We start from the raw sequence: 19,129 nt of genomic DNA on the forward strand, positions 1-19,129 counted from the left end.
CTTCAGACCACCTGATAGGCTACTTGAATTCATACACAAATCAATCAAAGAGCAATCTCCTCTAGCCGGCTGTCTCATGCTGCCTATTTCAGCAGAACATAAGTCTAAGGTATTTTCAACAGGTTCAAGTCATATTAGAACAGCACTGGGACACAAGCAGAAGACTTGGAATTGAAACACTCTGATAAAAGCGTTTCTATTTTATTTCCTTTGCAAAGCAGATGGCTACAAACAGAATCTCTCTTCCATGCTAAAGGGTCAGTAACTAAAAGAAAGGTGGTGTTTTGTTTCGTGGGTTTTTTTTGTTTGTTTGTTTGGGTTTTTTTGGTTTGTTTTTTTTTTTTTTTCTGAACTAGATGAAGTTATTTAGGGCCAGTAATTAATGACAAGAAATAGTCAAGATTCAGCTACACAAAGGAGCCTTTTCCCTAAATTCTTATGATAACTAGATATATCAGGAGCGCACCCCATATCAAAAGCGGATTGGTTTGGCTAGGGCCAAGCACTTTGAACATATATAGTTCTCTCTACAAAAAGAAGCTTACAATAAAAATATATTAGATTCAAGAGAATTGCTAAGTGTAATTTGGGCTTTTTAGAAAATACTTAGCAGAAAAAATAATCAAGCATAAGAAATAAAACAAAGCTGGTTTCTTGGGAAAAAATCCAGGTGTTCCTTACACACCGATCCTAAATCTTATTCCTTCTCTAGATACTTACAGATCCCTGCCCTGTACCTAACTACTGCTCACATCCTCCACTATCAGCACACTTTTGTCTGGGTATGATCTACATGTCTGCAGACTCACCAAACAGCACAAAAACTTAGGAGCATACACAGTAGAGGGCACCAATTTAAACACCTTCCTTCTGTACAGATGACCTAGGAAAATTTTAGAACCCTTACCTTTGGTTGAAATTGGTCATGAACAGAATATTGAATTTCCTGCACTGCACATTTTAAGCCTCTAAGAAACAAAAGTTTTGATTTCTTTGGAAGCCAGGCTAAAGAAAATTAAGGTTGTATGACAGCAGCCCTCCTATGTGTACCTTTGAGAAGATTCTCTGGAACCTGGCACTTGTGACACACCTTTTCTAAGCCTCTGGAGAACACACAGTTTTTTTCACAACTGCCTGCTGATGGGATCACTCAAAACTGTGACGACAAACCTGCAGAGCTGCTGATGGCCCCTTGCTTTATGTGTTAAAAAACCAAACACACAGCTCCTCCCTCCCCCAAACACACAACCAACAGCAACAAAACCAACCACAAAATAAAAGAAACACACACAAACCCAAACAACACTACCACCACCACCACAAACACACAACTTCAGTAATCTCCAAGTGGCATAGATGCTACTGAAAAAGAAACTCATGCATAACATGGATTTAAAGTACAAATTCCTGGGTTTACAGAGAATATTAAGTCATAGATGACTTTTTACGCAGTCAGTTTTATATATGGCTTTATTTACTGTTTTAATAAGGGCTCAGCAACAAAAGTCATGCTTACAAGCTAGATGCTTTCTGCTGATTCTAGAAGGATGACTATTGTTCATAACAAAGGCATCAAGCAAGAGACAGAGAGACAACCAAACAGATAGTTCTGGAAATTAGATGACCAGTTAAATATCATTAACAAGTGTGAAACCTGGATTTACATGTAAGAGTTGAGTCTAGTGAAAAGCTAAAAGATGCTTCTCCATCCAAAATGCCAAGAATAACCCAATTTCTTTGACAAAAGAAATTACGATAGGATTCTCCCAGGCTGAGGTAGAGTGCTTTGAAGTAGTTTTTGTGCCTCTGTGGGATGTAGACTGACAAGTAACTTCCCATGCCAAAAGATTCAATGAAATATGAGTCCATTTACTAAATGACCTTGGAATTTCAGCTGGCCTGTTCAAACTTCTCCAAAAATAGCTATTTAGGTCCCATAACTTGAGTTATTTGTCCTATATATTCTGGAAGTCAACTACAGGTTAATTTATGTCTAGGTACATAGCAGTAAGCTTTATTTGCCAAAAACCATTTCTATTTAAAAGCCATAAGTATGGTAAAGAAAAAACATAAATCATTCACTTACATTTAAGTGATCTTGCCTTTGATTTTTTCTGATTTTTTCTAAGATTGCAAGGTTCTCTTTTTCAATGCCTTCATCCTCAGATTTCTTCCCATCAACTGGTTCCTCCTCCTTCATATCATAGTGATCCAGATCTTCAATGTCCTATAGGACAGAGTAAAATTCACTGTCAATAACTACACTCTTCATTCATCAAAACTCTTCCCAAATGCATTTAAGGATACAGTCACACACTGCACAGGACTATATATTAATGAGCGTTCAATGCCATTTCTAGTTTGTTTTAACTTCACTCTCTCAGCCAACAGTATTCACTGAAGTGTAGGGAGCCTTCAAAATACAAACAAGACCAAATTCATAAAATGTTTCTGGTTACAGAAACAATCACAATAAAACCTCTGCAAGAACTTAAGGCTGTAGTGAATTAGCCATTAAGGCAAGAAGAAAACAGGAAAATAAGGCATTTTGAACAGGGCTTGAGAATCCACAAATACCCAAATTTAGGGTGTCTTCAAGGCGTTTCTAAAAGTATACTCCTTTTTAATTAGAATCTTAGCTATATTACACTTCTGGCAAACAACGATTAACATACCTGGCAGGGCTACAGCAACCCTTCAAGAAAGTGAAATATTAGAAAGCTACATGTACTTTATTCAAGGTGAACATTTCAGCTGGCGATTAGATGCAGCATTAGGATGGGAGACAAAACTATGCGGTCAAATGTCCTGAAGACACGAGCCAACATTTCAGTTCTAAGCTCTAGAGTAAGACACTAAAAAAAAAAATCTTCAAGTCTATTCTGGGACAGCATTATTCTGTTGCAGAGGAGCACTCTGAACTTAAGACAACTGCCTGTACAGTGATTCAAGTGCTATTTGTGGAGAGGAGGGGAGGATGTAAACACTGTGAGATGAAAAAGGGAGCACTACAGCAGCCACACCAGCAAGCTGAGCACACAGCTATCAAACACATTCCAATACACAGCGCTCCACCACAGCCAGGGCTACTCATTATGCACCATCTGTTGGCATGGCAGGAAAACCAGGCCAAAAATGCAAACTCAAGCATGTCTTAGTAAGAAACACCTAGCTGCTGCCTTTGACAACACTTTTTATTCCAGCCAGAACACAGTTTAGCCTGAGTATTCTTTAAAATGCTCAAGTTTCTCAAAATAATGGTATAGCCCTAGGAACTTTATGCTGCTTTTCAATTGAGAAATTGGACTAGGTTACAAGTTGAGGTGCCGCACACAATGCCACCTGACACCTTATAAATAACAACGTGACAATTTGTTTGACCAAAATAACCCAAACAGAGTGCAAAAAGTTATTTACAAGCCTGAAAGGAGAAAGAACCTTGTGGCACCAGGATATGGCAGCGTACATACCAGCTCTACAGAAACTCTGGCTCCAACAAGTGTGGTCTGCATCAGGCTACATGCTGTGTAATAGATACTGTTTCAAATTAATTCCAGAACATGGGTAACATTTAGGTCTTTCCTAAAGGAAGATCCTCTACTCAAAGAATGAGTTATTCATTCTTACTACACACCTTCTTCATTAAAAGTCTAAATCTGAAGTAGTCAGAACAGTTTTCCTATAATAAGGCTATTTACAGTGGTTTAAAAAGCAGGCAACTTGGAGCTATTCTAACATGCTGTAGAAATAATTGAAAGGGGTTGTTCTCACACAGTAAAAAGCTCATTAAAAGGAGCACTGTGTTGCCAGACAGTGATATAAACCCATTAAAGTTTAGCATGCCTGCTTTGGATGTCCTTCCATTTCCTTCAATGTATTATAGTTAAAAACTATCTCACCTGTTTAATAAATCAGCAAACTGATTTACTCTTAGCCAGTCTGCTTCAATTTGGGAGGCACTCTCAACTCTACCAGAGCCAGTTCATGTGCTGCTTGAAATAGGAGTTAACAAAGCAAACTTACTGATTTGGCACACAGTGTTATGTATTGTTTGACTAAAGCACAAACAGATGTCCAATTCTCTGTATCCAAGTACCTCACAGCTGCGATCTAGGTTTAAGAAGAAAATTTCACTAGTTTTGTGGTTGAAGTGAAAGCTGACATTAAGGTAAACATCTAAATTTCAAATTATCTTTTCTGTTGAACTCTAGGGAGATTACATTTTACAGTTTGGTTTAATAATTAGCCAGTCACTGAAGAGCAAAATGCCAGAACTCTACTCAATTAGGATAACAATCTCGTATACACACATACTTCACCCATATCTTCTTCTTCCTCCTCCTCTGATGTAACTTCTTCTGTTGTTCCATTCTGCAATACAACAATGAGGTTTCTGCATAAATTGTGCGTTACGTTCCTTTCTTTCAAAACCAGGAAGTCTACTATCGAAGAGAAAGCCGTATATACAAAAGTTACACTTATCGAGATTTGCAAAGGACTGAAGTCTAATGTGAAAGACACACAAAGATGCTTTCCTGCAGCATGACAGTGAAAAGATTTTTGCACAAAGATAAACTATGTCACAATTAATTTCACATTCAGTTCTAAGTGGAAACTTAAGATTCAGATAAGGGTATCCTACTCTGAGACGGTGACAAATGCAATAAGTCAAGTGGGTTATAACGCATGATCTCTTAACCATGAAATCAGATTATGGCTCCAACTAGAATCCATATACATGCTAGACCTCTGAAAAGAAAACAAAAACCACACTACAGACTTTAGACCTCTAAAACTTATTGGGTTTTGTCTCACCACCTAAAACTTCAATGCAACGTCTACTACCATCATATAGCCATTGTTACTAGATTGTTGGATAAAATACCAAAACAATACATGGAGTTCATTTTCCACGGCTTTCCATTTCAGGATACCGCTTCAAGCTCAGCAAGTCTGAGCTGTAGAAATACTCAGGAACATTCTGATACACTTGTGCCCTGTGTACTCTTCTTTGGCAAGCAAGGAATGCCACAGTTGCAGACAATGCAGAGGACTAGATGGATCTTTGGTCTGACTTACTAAGACCACTTTCATTTAACTTGCAAATTATCTGACATTTCTGGCTAAGAAACCTTTCACAGGTCTGTTTCTGAGTTTCAGAGCACAAGAAAGACTGTTCAATGAAGCTTCTTACTGATACTACAGGCCTATTGCCTTAGAGTTGCACTGCTATGTGGGTGGCTGAGAGAAAAGACCTATAGGATTACAATTTGGCACATGACCAAAATAAAGAGAGTTATTTGTTATTACTATAGTACCATCACCACAGGGAAACCATCTGCTAAGCTACAGGAGTTTTTAGAAATCATGTCATCTTAACATGTATAAGCAAAAGAAGATAACAATCTTATTAAAAATACAAAAACACAAAAAGAACAGTTAGGATCAGTTACCAGTTCTGTTTTCAGCACAATACAAAACATTTTGGTTAACCAGAACATTTCCCAGCCCTTCACAACTTCTCATTTGTCAACTGCACAAAAAGTAAACAAGGCACCTCAGCTACTCCCTACCCAAAGCAGCATATGGTCTTGCTGTCCCATGTCTCTGCAAGGGACTGAAGAGGAAGGAAAACACCAATAGCAGCTCATCCAAGTGCACGCTGTAAAACATACACTCTTCAAGAAAAAGCAAACAGTGTTTAATCCCACTTACATTTCAGAACAAAGTACCTTTGGGAAGCACTGAATGCACAGCGATTGGCTTGAACAATATTTAGGATGGAATTAAACTGACAGCACTGGTATTGCCTGCACACCTTTCAATGACACAAACTCCAAAGGCAATTGTGTAATATTATCACACCATTATTAAATTGATTCTGCAAATGAAATTCAGATTGAGGACACCATAAAGCAACAGTGCTTCCTATCTCCAGTCTGGCTTACAGAGGTGTAATCACTCCCACCATCTTTTTTCTTGGAGCTGAAAAACAATCCCTTCATTACCGCAAGGTGTTCACAGCTTTTTAATTTACCTGTCCAGCTGGTAAAGGTTGATCTAACATTTCAACATCTGGATGCTGAGGAAGATTATATAATCTGCAGAGGTCACATATTAATCGCTTCAGCTGTTGAAGAAGCTATAAAAAAAAACAAAACAAAACACAGAAACATCTAAGAAAACATGGAAATATCTATTTAAACCACAGCACAGAACAATATATTTTGAGTTTTCTTCATATGTTGGTACTGAACTTTCAGTCAGTGTTCACCATTTAAATCTGCACACACTGGAACCAAGTCTGAAGGCCCTTTTTCTCTGTAGTCATTGTAATAAAATTCCTAATATGGGAAACCAAAGATGTTGGCAAGTTAAAGATAACTCCAATTCATCTCTTCATGTCAAGCGAACAAAGTCATGAGCAAAAGAATAACCTGGCCTGGCAGCATCATTCATTCTAGGCATAGGTCACTCAGCCACAAATCGCTAGGGAATAACCTAATGGTCATATTCTGTGAGACAAGATGGTCCATTCTGGTTTCCTAGGTTAAAGAACCATGTCTTCAAAAAAACAAGGAGGAACAGTTTGATTTCCCACATCCTGAATCCCTTTCTAGGGCACACCAGTGAGGCACCAGAAGCAAGTCGGACACTGTACAAGGCACAGAAACCAGCTCAACCTCTCTTGTCAGGCTGAGCCCAATCTGTTACCATCATTGATTTCTGTTTCCAACTTTCACCGTTACACTGGCCGTATTCTGCTAACTGCAAAACATGGGACACCTTTCACTCACTGGAATGCTATCCAGAAAATAAGTTTAGTTCTGCAGAAATAGGGAAACACTGTTTGCCCTTGATCACCTCACTGAGTTCCCCAGCTGTCAGCTTTCTCCAGGCAGGCTCAGATTCCCAGTGAAGGCCAAGACCACAAGACTGTCCTACTGCATTCCCTAACTTTTCAAGGTCTTTGCATAGCTATATCAGGAAAATAAAGGACTGCACAATACATTTGCAAAATAGTTAACACTTCACTATTAGCAGAATTATACCCTAGATGAAGCCTGCAAACATTATACATCCATTTATGGACTTTTTTTGCAGATCGTAAAGGGACTTTTTCTCACCACTGGCAGAAGGCAGTGTGTGAGACAGCCATTTCTGTGCACGCACCCTTCAGCTGCACTAGTAGGTACACTGAGGGCAGCAACCCCCACTGCCCTTTGGGACCTCTCTGGAAAGGAGGGAGACTCAATGTGGCCTCACCCAAAGAACAGCACAGACTGCATACCCTGAAGGAATGATACCTCTACACCGCTATTTGGTGTTTGTATACTGTATTCCTTAAAATATACAATAAACTAAGATATCTAAGAAAAATCCAGTCACTCCCAAACATTCTACGTGTCTAAAGCCTTGCTATTGGGCAGTTTAAATGCTCTTACCTTACCCTATTGCAAGCAAAAATGCAGCCTCTCTGGGGTTAAGAACTCATTTCCCAGCCCAAATCACTCACAGTGAAAAGCAAATGTTGCTGCTATGCTATCTGAAAGCTTCAGTGCTTTTCCCTTTTCTAGTAGAATTCAATGCTCCTGTTTGATCAGAATGTTATTTATTCATCGAAGGCCATGAACTGACATACCAGCTGGTGTTACAAGAATTATGTTCTCTATCACACCAAGTTTGCTGTTTCTGCATCATTCAGGACAGTCATCCTTAACTCAAAAATAAAGCAGACGACACCAAAAGAACTGGTGTATCAGCAACGCATTTCTTGTGAATATATACACGAGATGTGACAGTTTGTGTTGCCAGAAGCTTTCTGTAACAATCAAATTTCTCAACAGTGTTAAGACTCTTACACCTGTTTGAAACATCCTGGGTGTCTGAAACATCAGGAAATCTTTTAGGAGGCAGAAATCAGGTTAATAAATTAAAAAAAAAAAAAAATGGTTGACGGATAGAATCACAGATCTTAGAATTATTCTCAAGATGTTTACGATGCATAAAGATGCACTACTATACATTTTATTGAGAAAAGTTTTCTCTGCACAAACAACACTGCCCCATGGAGAGCTGGAGCATAAATGATAACATTCCAGGAACTGAGTATTTTCTCACATAGCTATGTAAAGCTAGGCAAGCCATTCACTTGTTTACATCTGTCGAGAAGCAAACAAAAAAATCTAAACAGTGGGGGAAGAACATCACCACTGGTGTATGGCTGGTCCAGAGCTCGGAAAAGCAGATGAACACAATCTTCACTGTGTCTCTAGAGAAAGAGGCAGTAAGGGCTGGGAAGAGTTCAGAATTGCTTCCTGCCATGCTTCCTCCACAGCTCATCCTCTTCAGGATGAGTCCTGCCACCTGAACTGAAATTCGGAATGAATCTCTGCAGCCAGCACCTGCGAGACACACAGCAATCTCAAAGCACAGCTGGGACCTGCCTGAGGAACTGTCTCCCTGCCTCCAGTAGCATGTTTTCACCTTGGCATTTGCACTGGCACCAGAGATGACACAACCACGAAGCAGCTTACGAGCTGAGGCCAAGCAGTTCCTGATGTGCTTCAGCACATGAGCACCAGCTTCACCGCAGAGCGGGCAGCAGGAACGTGCAGCTGGGAGCGGGGACCCCCTTCCAGCACAGCAGCCTGCACTTCAGGCTTGAATATTGCACCTGTCAAACTGCAGTTTCATTCTTATAGCTGAGTTGTTTTGCTCAACATCAGTTTCTAAGATCTGCAAAGGTGGTGGCAGAGCAAGAAGCTGATCCCACCTCTACAACCCTTCTTCCTTATCACTATGTTTTTCCTCCACAGAAATTCATTTCATACCCTTGATCCTTCCGCCATGGATCACCATCTCTGTTATCCCTTATGCTCTGCTCATACGTATCAAAAAAAAAATCACAGGATAATCTGGACCAAAAGGCACGTCTGGATGTCACCTGCTCCAAGCCCCTGCTCTAAGCAGGGCCTAGCATGATTTGGGATGTCTTAATGGCACAAGAACAGACTGTTTCAAATGGGATAGCACATTTCTGCCATATATTAATAACTTAAATGTATTTCCAGACTAACTTCACATGCTCAGCTAATGTGAAATGAATGCTTCACACACAGACTTTGATGCTACTGAGAAAAGTGGGCTGTCAGCATACCAAAAGTTACCCTGGAGCACAAACTGCCTAAAGCAGAAACTAAACAGCAGCTATAATGCAGAATCCACAGGGTATTAAAGGAGCAATGTAAATAGCTAGTAGAAGGTAAATGCTCAAGAGACTAAATACAATGACAAATTTATAAATGAATGATTTTGACTATAATTAATATAAAAATAACAAAAATATAGAGACATATCATATACACATCTATAACATAAATTCTAATACTTCAGGAGTTCTAAGAAGTTGGTCGTTCTTAAGGACACCATAATGTTGTTTTAGAACACAAAACCACCTCTTAGAATTTTTTCTTTCCTGTGTTATCTTAGACATCTGAAAACAGTTTAGAACATGTTTTCTGAAATCTACCCTACGTTAGGAGGCCTTTTTATGCATGAAGAGATCTTTCCAATGCAGTATGAAAGCATCAGCCAATTTTAAGGCACCTTTAATGATATTAATATACTGCTGGGTTCACTAAAAACCACCTTGTTTTCTGATAACCACGAAACATGGACTCAAGAAATATAGTGTAAGTCAACATGTGTTCTACATGTTATCTATATCTATCTATCTATATATACACACACTATATCAGTATGAACATAAATGAATCAATACATCTTAGCCTACCACAGAAGGAAAGTGCTGAAGAAGGATAAAAGAGGGTACAGAGGGAAGCTATACCTGTCATTGGGAGTGTGATTGCTACTGAGCCAGCGGGTAGGCTGTGGTAGTAGCCGGCCTTGCACACTCAGCAGTTTTGGGCAGTTTCAGAGAACAAAGCAAAGCTGCTTCCTGCGTTTCGTCTCTATGATCCACAATACGCAATCAGTTGCTGCCACATCAGTAGTTTGCAAGAGCCAGCGTTCTCTCCTGAAATGCCATCATGCGGGACTAAATCCAAATTCTGAACACAGCAGCAGTGTGCTTAGGCACAGCGGCTTATCCAAATTGTACGTACTTATGCCGGGATGTTTTGTTGTCTTCCATGTAAGTTTAAGCTCTCAAGGTGTGGACAGTGTGAGAATTAAAGCTACCCATATAAATCCATTTCACAACTGGCTTTGAAAAGCAAACCTCCAAATCATGTAAAGTTACATTTAATAACCCATGAGGTTTGAGACTTTAGACTTGCAACTATAACTTCTGGTATTTTACACAGAAGAACAAAAATGAAGTAGGATGTATCTTTTGCGTGGCACAACCACTAGAAGGCAGCTGTCAGTCCCAGCTCCCTACCAAATCTAACATCACACTGATTTTCAGAATCTGAAAAGGAGTTCAAGAGACATCAGGGGTCAGAGAGAATTCTGTAGCCCCTTCATCTGCTGATTAGAACTCGTCCAAAATGTACAGTCAAGCCACTAGAGCCTCCAAACCTAATGCTCTCTATGCTGATCATGTTCTTAACAACCTTTCAACATCTGTAGTGTCTTGACAAATTTTCATAGCAAAAAGCACCATGCTGATGCCAAGGTAAGGAACACCCACAGAAGATCTTCCAGGGAACATGTGCATTTTAACAAACTAAACCAGTTTTCCTTCTACCACATCAAACAAGGCCTCCATATATACAGCCCTGTCAAAATTTTACACCTGAAGAGCACATTCTTCAGTTTCCCAAACAGCTGATACCTGTCAAAAGTTACAAAGGAAGAAGAAAGGGAAGCATAATACCAGAGAACGCTAAATCAAGGTACATGTGCTAGAAGTGCTTTTAGCACATGTTCACTATGCTCAGTTGAGCTCCTGGAAGAGTTCAACATAGTTTCCCATTCAAAATTTGTTCCAATGATTTTATGAATTTAGAGAAACACAGCCCAAGTGATCCTTTAGCTTCAATAAATTAAATGAAAACTGGTTTGAAACATTCTCAAAGTCTAAATTGAATGGAGTTGTTAGGAGATTGTATGATAAAACAGAAGCCTCTGGATATCTACAAGTAGCTCCTTAGCCCTTCCTACCCTACTTGAAGAAGTTGTGTGCGAGTTGCTCCAGTGCCCCTGAAGGGGATGGATGGAGTTGCATGAGCAAAAGTTGCAGGGCAAAAAACCAAACCCAAACCCCAGAAAGCCAAGCCTTTCGAGCAAAACAAAGGAAGATTTTGTAGTTTAAGTATTTGTCTCTTCAACCACTCCCATCTGTATTCATCTTGGCATAACATGACGTGGGGTGGATTCCTGAGGAGCCAATGGGCCATCCGCAGGTGTCTCTGACATCAGCCCACCAGCTTGTACACAGGCAAGCACAATCTTGATATCAGAAGCTGTTTTCTCACAACATACATGAGCAGCCTGTGTGCATATGCAAGTCAGCACAGCAGGTTCTATGCAGGTGTGCGATAAAGCTTCTCGGCCTATGGCAAGCAAACCTGTAGGTAGCTAAACATAGCAAACACCTTGTTTAAAATCTTTAAGTCTAAAGCTACTAGTCATACCAGCTTCAAGCTGGAGAATCTCCCAAAAAGGGCATTTAAGGCAAAAGTTGATTTGGCCACATTTTCTGCTACTATACTATGCTGTATGTCTTTCTAGGCAGAAGTCACAAACACTAAGAGAACTATAACATTCTTCTAAACATAGTTTACTATGATGTTTAGGTTGTAAGAAGAAAATACACAAGTAACATGGTATGTATCCTGTAACCAGATCAAACATAATACATTGAAACACTGATGCTTCCCTGCAGTGTCCCTTTGTTTTTAACTATGGCAAAGCCCACTGAGACTCCCACTTGCATCAGAAATAATTAGAAAACTAACAAGTCAAATGCCTTCTAAATTCTTTAGAAAAATAAATTTACACATCCTTATTTAAGGTAGAGTATGCTTGATTAATATTATCCCAGTAAACACTACAGGCAAGTGATTTCACGAGAAACAACATTCCAAATTTTTCCCAAACCAGGCATATACCAAGGTCAGCACATAATCCATGTTCTTTGTGGAACAAATTGCGTGTGTACTGAAATTTTTCTTGAAGTAATATTCAAGGACACTTTCTTGCATAGAGTAGGATGTTAATTTTTATATATATATATACACACATATACATAAACACACACAGCTCCTATCACTACATCAAAAGGGTTCTTAAGTAAGATATAATGCCAGACAGTTTTCTGAAATACAAAACTACCATTAGAATCTGTGCAAAGATTTGCTTTAAATAGCAATCGTCCAAAGTCACAGCACTGTTCAAAATTATCACTGTCTAAGGAACATCCTGATGAACCAGAAGCTATCAAGTCAAGTTGTCTTTACTGAAACCAGGAATCCTTTGTATTAGTTACCATTACAGCCATGTTTTGGAGAATATACATTCTCAAGAACACAAAGCTCTTGCCTCCATAATTGATCTATGTGCAACCAGAAGAGCTGTTTCATTCAGTAGTTTTAAGTTCTCATGCATTTCACTATTTAATTATTTTCAGAAAACCTTAAACCGTGTAATTATTGGGGCCGAAACTCAACATCTTTCAATGAACAAGCATTTAAGCCATTTTCTCCTCACCCCAAATCTTTTGTATTACTTTTTGTTTTACTTGTGTTTACAAAAACCCCCAAACAATCCCCAAACTTAACTGATTTAATTGCTTGTTAATGTGACAAATCTAAATAAACACCCAAAACACTTGCTCACCAGAGTATTGCTCTTCTTAATATCTTCTAAACGCTCTAAGACTGAAGTCAGGTTTGGGTCATCTGATTCTACAAACCATATTGGTGATGAAGAGGGGTAAGACTCCTGTTAAAACAAACAAACAAACACAAAAGACCCAACAAATAAATAAACAAAAAACCCATAAAGCTTTTAAAACTCATTCACCCCCAAAAATTTCACCACACAGTGAAATACACCACACCACACCTTTTATCTTACTCTAAGTCAAGCAACATAGAATTTAACACAGCATTTTTAGCAACACCAGAGAAGTTGAAAGTCATCAAACCAACCAGTTCTTCTAGTATTTCAGCCTATTTTCATCTTGATCAGATGACGGACAAACACAAGAACTAGTGCTGAAAGCCTTGGTGGCAGGTGGAGCAGGAGGGAGAAATTTAGAAATCAAATATAGGTGATTATTACCAAAAAATGGAATCACAAGTAGTATGTGTGAAAGCATGAAACCATATCAACGCGAATTTTCCATCAAAATATAGATTCTTCCAAACAAAAGCTGTGAAAGGAATAACACCTGGAGTCTTCAGATTTCCTCCTTAAACAGGATTATTCAAACAGTTCTAGCACTGGCCCTCAGACTGAAGTACCAGAGTTCACATCTCCCACTTTGGAGGACAAATTAACAGGTAGAACACAATGGTAAAAAATCTGCAATTTTATGTTTGTACCATCAAGACTCATAGAGGACTTTCCACAGTTGAAAGATTTCTCAAACCATATATTGCACACAGCCCTATCAAGAAAGCTTACAGGATAATTTTCTTTCATCAACAGAGTCCTACAGTTGTCATGCAGGTGACAAAACACATTGAGATCAAATGGGCTCAAGAAGCGTACTGAATTTCCCAGAACAAGCCATGGTTAGGGCGTGTACAAAATACGGACCTGATGTGGCCCACAACTGCTTAAACAATCCACGACAAGTGATTTTTCTGTCACCAAGTGCCACAGCAGGCAGCCCCTGAAAAGGTGTCAGAAAGCCCCTTCCATAGAAAGGTCAGCAGAAGCCCTTTGCCTCTTGTTTAGATGTTCCAAAAAGCAATCCCAATTTTTTCCTATCACAGGTTTGGTAACACTGTGAGGATGGAGGAAACCATGTAGCTTCCAACTCAACAGTTTCATATCATTAACGTGTTTGGATTTTTTTTGTTTTGTTTTAGTTATTTAAAGCATTCTCCACTTCTCACCCATTTAATTACGTTTTAGTAGCTGAAGACTAATTGCTGAACCTGTTTTATCACTCAGATATTATCTTCACATCCACAGGTCTTACGAAATAAAGAGGGAATTTTCATTCATTTTCCTCACTGCAGTTCAAAAGGAAAAGTTCCACAGTTCTCAGTCCAGAGATGACAAATTGCTTCATTCTTTAACACTTAGAGCCAAGGTTCCTACTGCCACCCTAATAGGCGACTCCAAAATGGGCACTATGCTTACAAATTTGCACTTTCTTGATTGCCTGGTATGTTTTCTGCCTCCCTATCTTAAACTGGCTTCTGTCGTTTCAAAGATACTGAGTTTATCAGAATGCAGAATGCTACCCATTTGAAAACTGGAGAAAAACGAGCACATTAGAATTGGCTTTTAACATTAAGACTCTTACTTCCTAACTGACCTTTCAGCTGAAGTGCTGAATCTCATAAAAGAAACCATGAGACTAGTTAAGGGACTTCAGCTTTGGCAAAACAGACTGTCACAGCAAAGTCCCCACCTGGCAGTGTGCTCCAGAGGCCTAGAATTCCTACCCCTAAACTGAAGCCTTTGCATGAAATTCTTTTTAGACAAGCTCAGACCCCTCCCCTCTCAAGTTTATATTTACTTTTTAAAATCACAGCTAAAAATACCTTAGAAGAACACCTGATATTCCTAGTATCTTTATGAAAAGACAAATTGTTTACATCTTTCAGCTTCACTTTGAAGTGTATCATACCTGAATCAGAGACCTTAGAATACCTGTTCTTGATTAACTAAGGCCTCATCTCAAAAGCCTGTCAAGAAAGTCCAGTGCCCAGCTTGCCAAGATTTTAAAGCTAAGGAAGGCAAACAGATGGGTAGTTACGTGTGGTTTAATCACTTTCTTCCTTCACCAAATACAGTACCTTGGAAAAGTGTATTTTCTCCTCAGTTTTACTTAAGACACTCTTGAAAGACTAACCACTGTCATCACTGGAGAAACAAGACTGAATTCCCAGCTCCCACTGGGTTCCCAAACCATTATTTCTTGGAGCTACACTTAATTCCAGATATTGCAGGCTTTGTACTGGTAACATCTCACTCATTTTTAATAACACATAACCTACCTGTAAACTCTCCTGCGACAGTGCAATATTTTTACCTCTGACTGTCATACTGCATGCTGGACCTTCATGCACATTGGGGAACATGAGAAGGGAGACTCTGCAAACCGTGGCCCTGCTGCCTGAACACTTGTCTGACAAGCTGGTTTTGAGACCTGAATTTCTCTGGCCAGCTCATTAAGTTAAGAGAAAGACAACAGGGTAAACACTACTACTGTGACTTTAGATTATACCAACGTTGCCATCACAAAATACAAAGACCAAGTAAAAACCCAAGCCAAGATCCATTGAGCCATCTCCTTCTTAAAACCCCTGACTCATTAGAATAAAAATATTGTCCAGATACAGTCAACATTTGAACTGTGTATGTGCATTCTCCTAGCAGTTGCTGGGGGGGAGGTTGTGTTGGTTTTTTTTTGTTTTGTTTTTTGTCGTTGTTGTTTTTTGGTGTTTTCTTTTTTTTTAAATCAGGTATTTGTTAATGATGTTCGGTCAAGCCTAAACAAGTCTATTAATTGCACTGATTTAGAGAAGATAAACATCTGTCAGTCCACTCTTCTGAACTGTAGTATCTAGAATCTGAAGACAGAATGAAGCTCAGCTGGTCACTGGCCATGTTCTTCTTTTCTAACCATTGTGTTGCTCCTTTCTCCTAACCCACAGTAGGGCACTTGATTGTTGGAGTCAGTACTGGGGGGCCTATACAAAAATCTCCACCAAATGCACGCAGCAAATCCTCGTCAGACAGGGCTGCAGCTGATAGCGCTGATGCCATGATCACACAATCCCACCACGTGTCCAAATACATTCCAGTGGCTCCCTGAATGTGCTGCTGCCTCCCGCACTCAATGACAGCCCTTCCTCCTCCTCTGCTCTCTTTCCAACTCATTCCATTTTTTGCAATGAAAGCAAGTCCTGCTGTATGTGAGAAAAAACACTAAGATTTGATACTCCCTGCATTAGTGTATAACACATATGAATTACTATACCCTAAATATGATTAAATATTCTAATCTTTAGTCTGCTTTGGCTTTTGAAACATGAATGGGAACAACTAATGTATCAGAAAGGCTTTTTTTAAACACTATGTAAGCATATTCACTTATCTGTACCAGAAGATACTTCAAATTTTAGACTTCAGGAATACAGATATTTAATTGCGTGTTCCAATTTTTTGACAACAGATGCCTAATATTAAAATACACATTCAATCAAACTTCCTGTTTGTTGCAACACATCTTAGTTCTTTAGACTTACCAATAAATACATTCAGTTCACCTAAAACATAAGTGGCACTAAATTTCTCTAGATGTCTAAGTAATCCATATTTTTGGAACAGCTGAGTTTCATGTGGATATGAGTCACCCTATCTTGAAATACAGAATTCACACACAAACTTCAAACATTCTGATCTTGAGATACAAACAAGCTCATGAGTTTGTAACACCATCGCATGCAATGGGAAACTAAGCTTGTGGTTGGTAAGGTCAAAGAACTTCACACAAGCTAATTCTGTCTAGAGAATTAAGTCGGGTTTTTCTTCTATAACTGCATCCTACAGAGAGAATAGATGGGTTTGGGTTGTTACGTCATTTAAGGAACACAAGCTTCCCCAATACAAAGACAACATTTCATGAGCGGAACCCCAGAAGAGCAGTCATTCTACTATTAATTTTCAGTGGCTAAAAAAAGGCCAAAACCAAACCAAACCACACACACAAGCCAACCACATTATTTTGGGCCTTTCACTACCCAGCTGACATACAGTGATTTTGCATCATCTAGTTTAGCTGCACAGGTATCACCCACATTAAGTGTTTGGGATCTTTTCTGTAACCACTGTAAGACGACATTTTCCTGCTCTCTACAAGGAAAAGCACAAGTTCCTGAGGAGGCAGAGGCTCCAAGGCTCAGGTTTGGGCAGCGCTGGCCGCGCGAGGGCTCGGGAAGATGTGACACGCTGAGATGACATCACACCCCGCAGGACCAAGGACAAAGGCTGCGTGTTCACAGACGACCCACACACAGTCCCAATTCATGGGGTCATCGCTTCTAGAGAGCCTTTGTATTAACACCAGGACAGATTGGGAGCTTTGTCAACACAAACACTTCTATAGCAGAACGCAGCAAAAGAATTTAGCCTACTCATAAACATACAAAGAGATAAAGCCCCACAGCTCCTGACACTGGAACAATTTCAAAACCTATCAAATCATTTAGGGAAACCACAGTGTATGAGAAGAATACACACAGGATCTCACTGTTCAGACATCCCGTTGCATCCTCTGTAACAGTGTCTGCTAACATTTTACTCATAATTTTGCTTACAAAAAAAAAAAAAAAAGAGAAAGCAAAAAGTGACAGAAGATAACGAGGAGCACAGGCATTAAAACAGCTTTTCCTGAGTGGAGATCTGTCATCTAAGTATATCCTAGCTCAGCTTTCTCATCCTCAACAATAAGGCTGTTTTACTTGCAATGTTATATAATCTTTATCCTGCTCTATAAAGCTGGAGTGACACAATTTTGATGGGAGTAGGAGACTTTTAAATGAGCCATTTCTAAATTATTACAATACTTTTGAAATTGCAGAGTTGCTGAACTAAACCAACACACCTTGCTCGCATTCCTGAGATCAGAACAACCTGTGCAAACAGTTTGCTGGGAGGTAACAGAGTAACCACTTCCTGTACACAACAGAGCCATTTTATCATGGCCAAATGGTAAGAAAACACATTTAAACACGTATCTTCACCATTATGGCTTCAAAAATCACAATTATATGCTGACAAGTTCTTAATCTTCTTTAATTTCCAGATCATCTTAGATTGAAAATGTGTTTGGGTTTTTGTTGTTTGGTATTGTTTGGTTGGTTTTTGTTTGTTCGTGGTGGTTTCAACCTCCTTAGCACACTGGCTGAACAATATCCAGCCAGTTTCATGTCTAAGTTTTTGCAAAATCTCCATCACTGACAGAACCTTGTTCTGTTCTTTTTACACCAGCTACAACTAAAACCCAGGTGATTTTCTTAACAGCACTTTAACTTTTATCTTCCCAGTCCAACTTTTGTTGTCCACCCCCTTTTGCTTCCAAATAACAGAACATCAAACCCCCAAATCTTTTAAACAGCTTAATTGCCTTGAGAAGGTTAGCAAGAGACCATTCTAGCTCCCACAAATCTTGGCAATGAAGTAAGTAAATCCTAATGTAAGAAGACATTTCAGAGGGCTAATGCCATCTCTGCAAGGTGAACACATCTGCAGCTATAAACACACATCAAGGAATTGATCTCAAACCATAGGCAGCTTCCCCTCAGCAGACGCTTGATGCTAACAAGTTTGTTTGAATTAAAGAGAAGAATTAAGATTTTAAAAATCAAATCAAATCCCACTGGTTCAGGATCGTGTACACAACCTACACAAACATTCGGAAAAAAACCTGAACTATACAATAAGCTACAATTCAATATATATTATTTGAAATCGTTAGTCAATTCACTACTTATGAATTTTTCACCTGTGCCAACCTTAGAAAACCCACAAAGGCAAACAACACAGAATTAATATTAACAAAAATACCAGAACTTGAGAAGATATTATTCAAGCTAAAGTTCCAAAGTTTAGCTTGATGAGCATAAAACACTCATACTTACAGCTTCTTAAAAGAGCATGCGTTGCGATTACACAACTGCCAGACCGCTTCCCATTATTAGGGGCCGAACTCTCCAAAGGCAGCTTGAGATGCAGGTAACACATTTTCTACCACTAGATACTTGAGTCCCCATGAAATCTACATGCTAAGAACCTTTAGAAGTCAGCAGATTGTTGTCTGCCCTTCCAACCCTTTCTTAATAATTAAAAAATAAAAAAATAAAGCATGAAGAGTCACTTTCAACTCAAGTTTTTTGATCTTCATTGGAAATAATCCAAATAAAACTACTTCCCAGAAACCTCAAGCTACTAAAACTCCCAAAATTTGTATTTT

General features: G+C 39.1%; 1 protein-coding gene across 3 annotated transcripts in view; it reads right to left on the reverse strand.

The window, feature by feature from the left end:
- Positions 1–19,129, reverse strand: part of UBE2Q2 (ubiquitin conjugating enzyme E2 Q2) — a 46,093-nt gene that overhangs the window by 16,575 nt on the left and 10,389 nt on the right. The window contains exons 2-6 of one of the 3 annotated variants that reach the window (XM_082061008.1): positions 12,808–12,912; positions 6,038–6,142; positions 4,315–4,371; positions 4,024–4,110; positions 2,087–2,227 (exon numbers count right to left, since the gene is read on the reverse strand). In XM_082061008.1, the coding sequence (XP_081917134.1) occupies positions 2,087–2,227; positions 4,024–4,110; positions 4,315–4,371; positions 6,038–6,142; positions 12,808–12,912 (495 nt within the window). The remainder of the gene's footprint in view (positions 1–2,086; positions 2,228–4,023; positions 4,111–4,314; positions 4,372–6,037; positions 6,143–12,807; positions 12,913–19,129) is intronic. The other 2 variants (XM_082061010.1, XM_082061009.1) reach the window with 2 other exon arrangements.

Source organism: Streptopelia decaocto (genome assembly GCF_964273445.1).
Source record: "Streptopelia decaocto genome assembly, chromosome: 9".
NCBI classification, from domain to species: Eukaryota; Metazoa; Chordata; class Aves; order Columbiformes; family Columbidae; genus Streptopelia; species Streptopelia decaocto.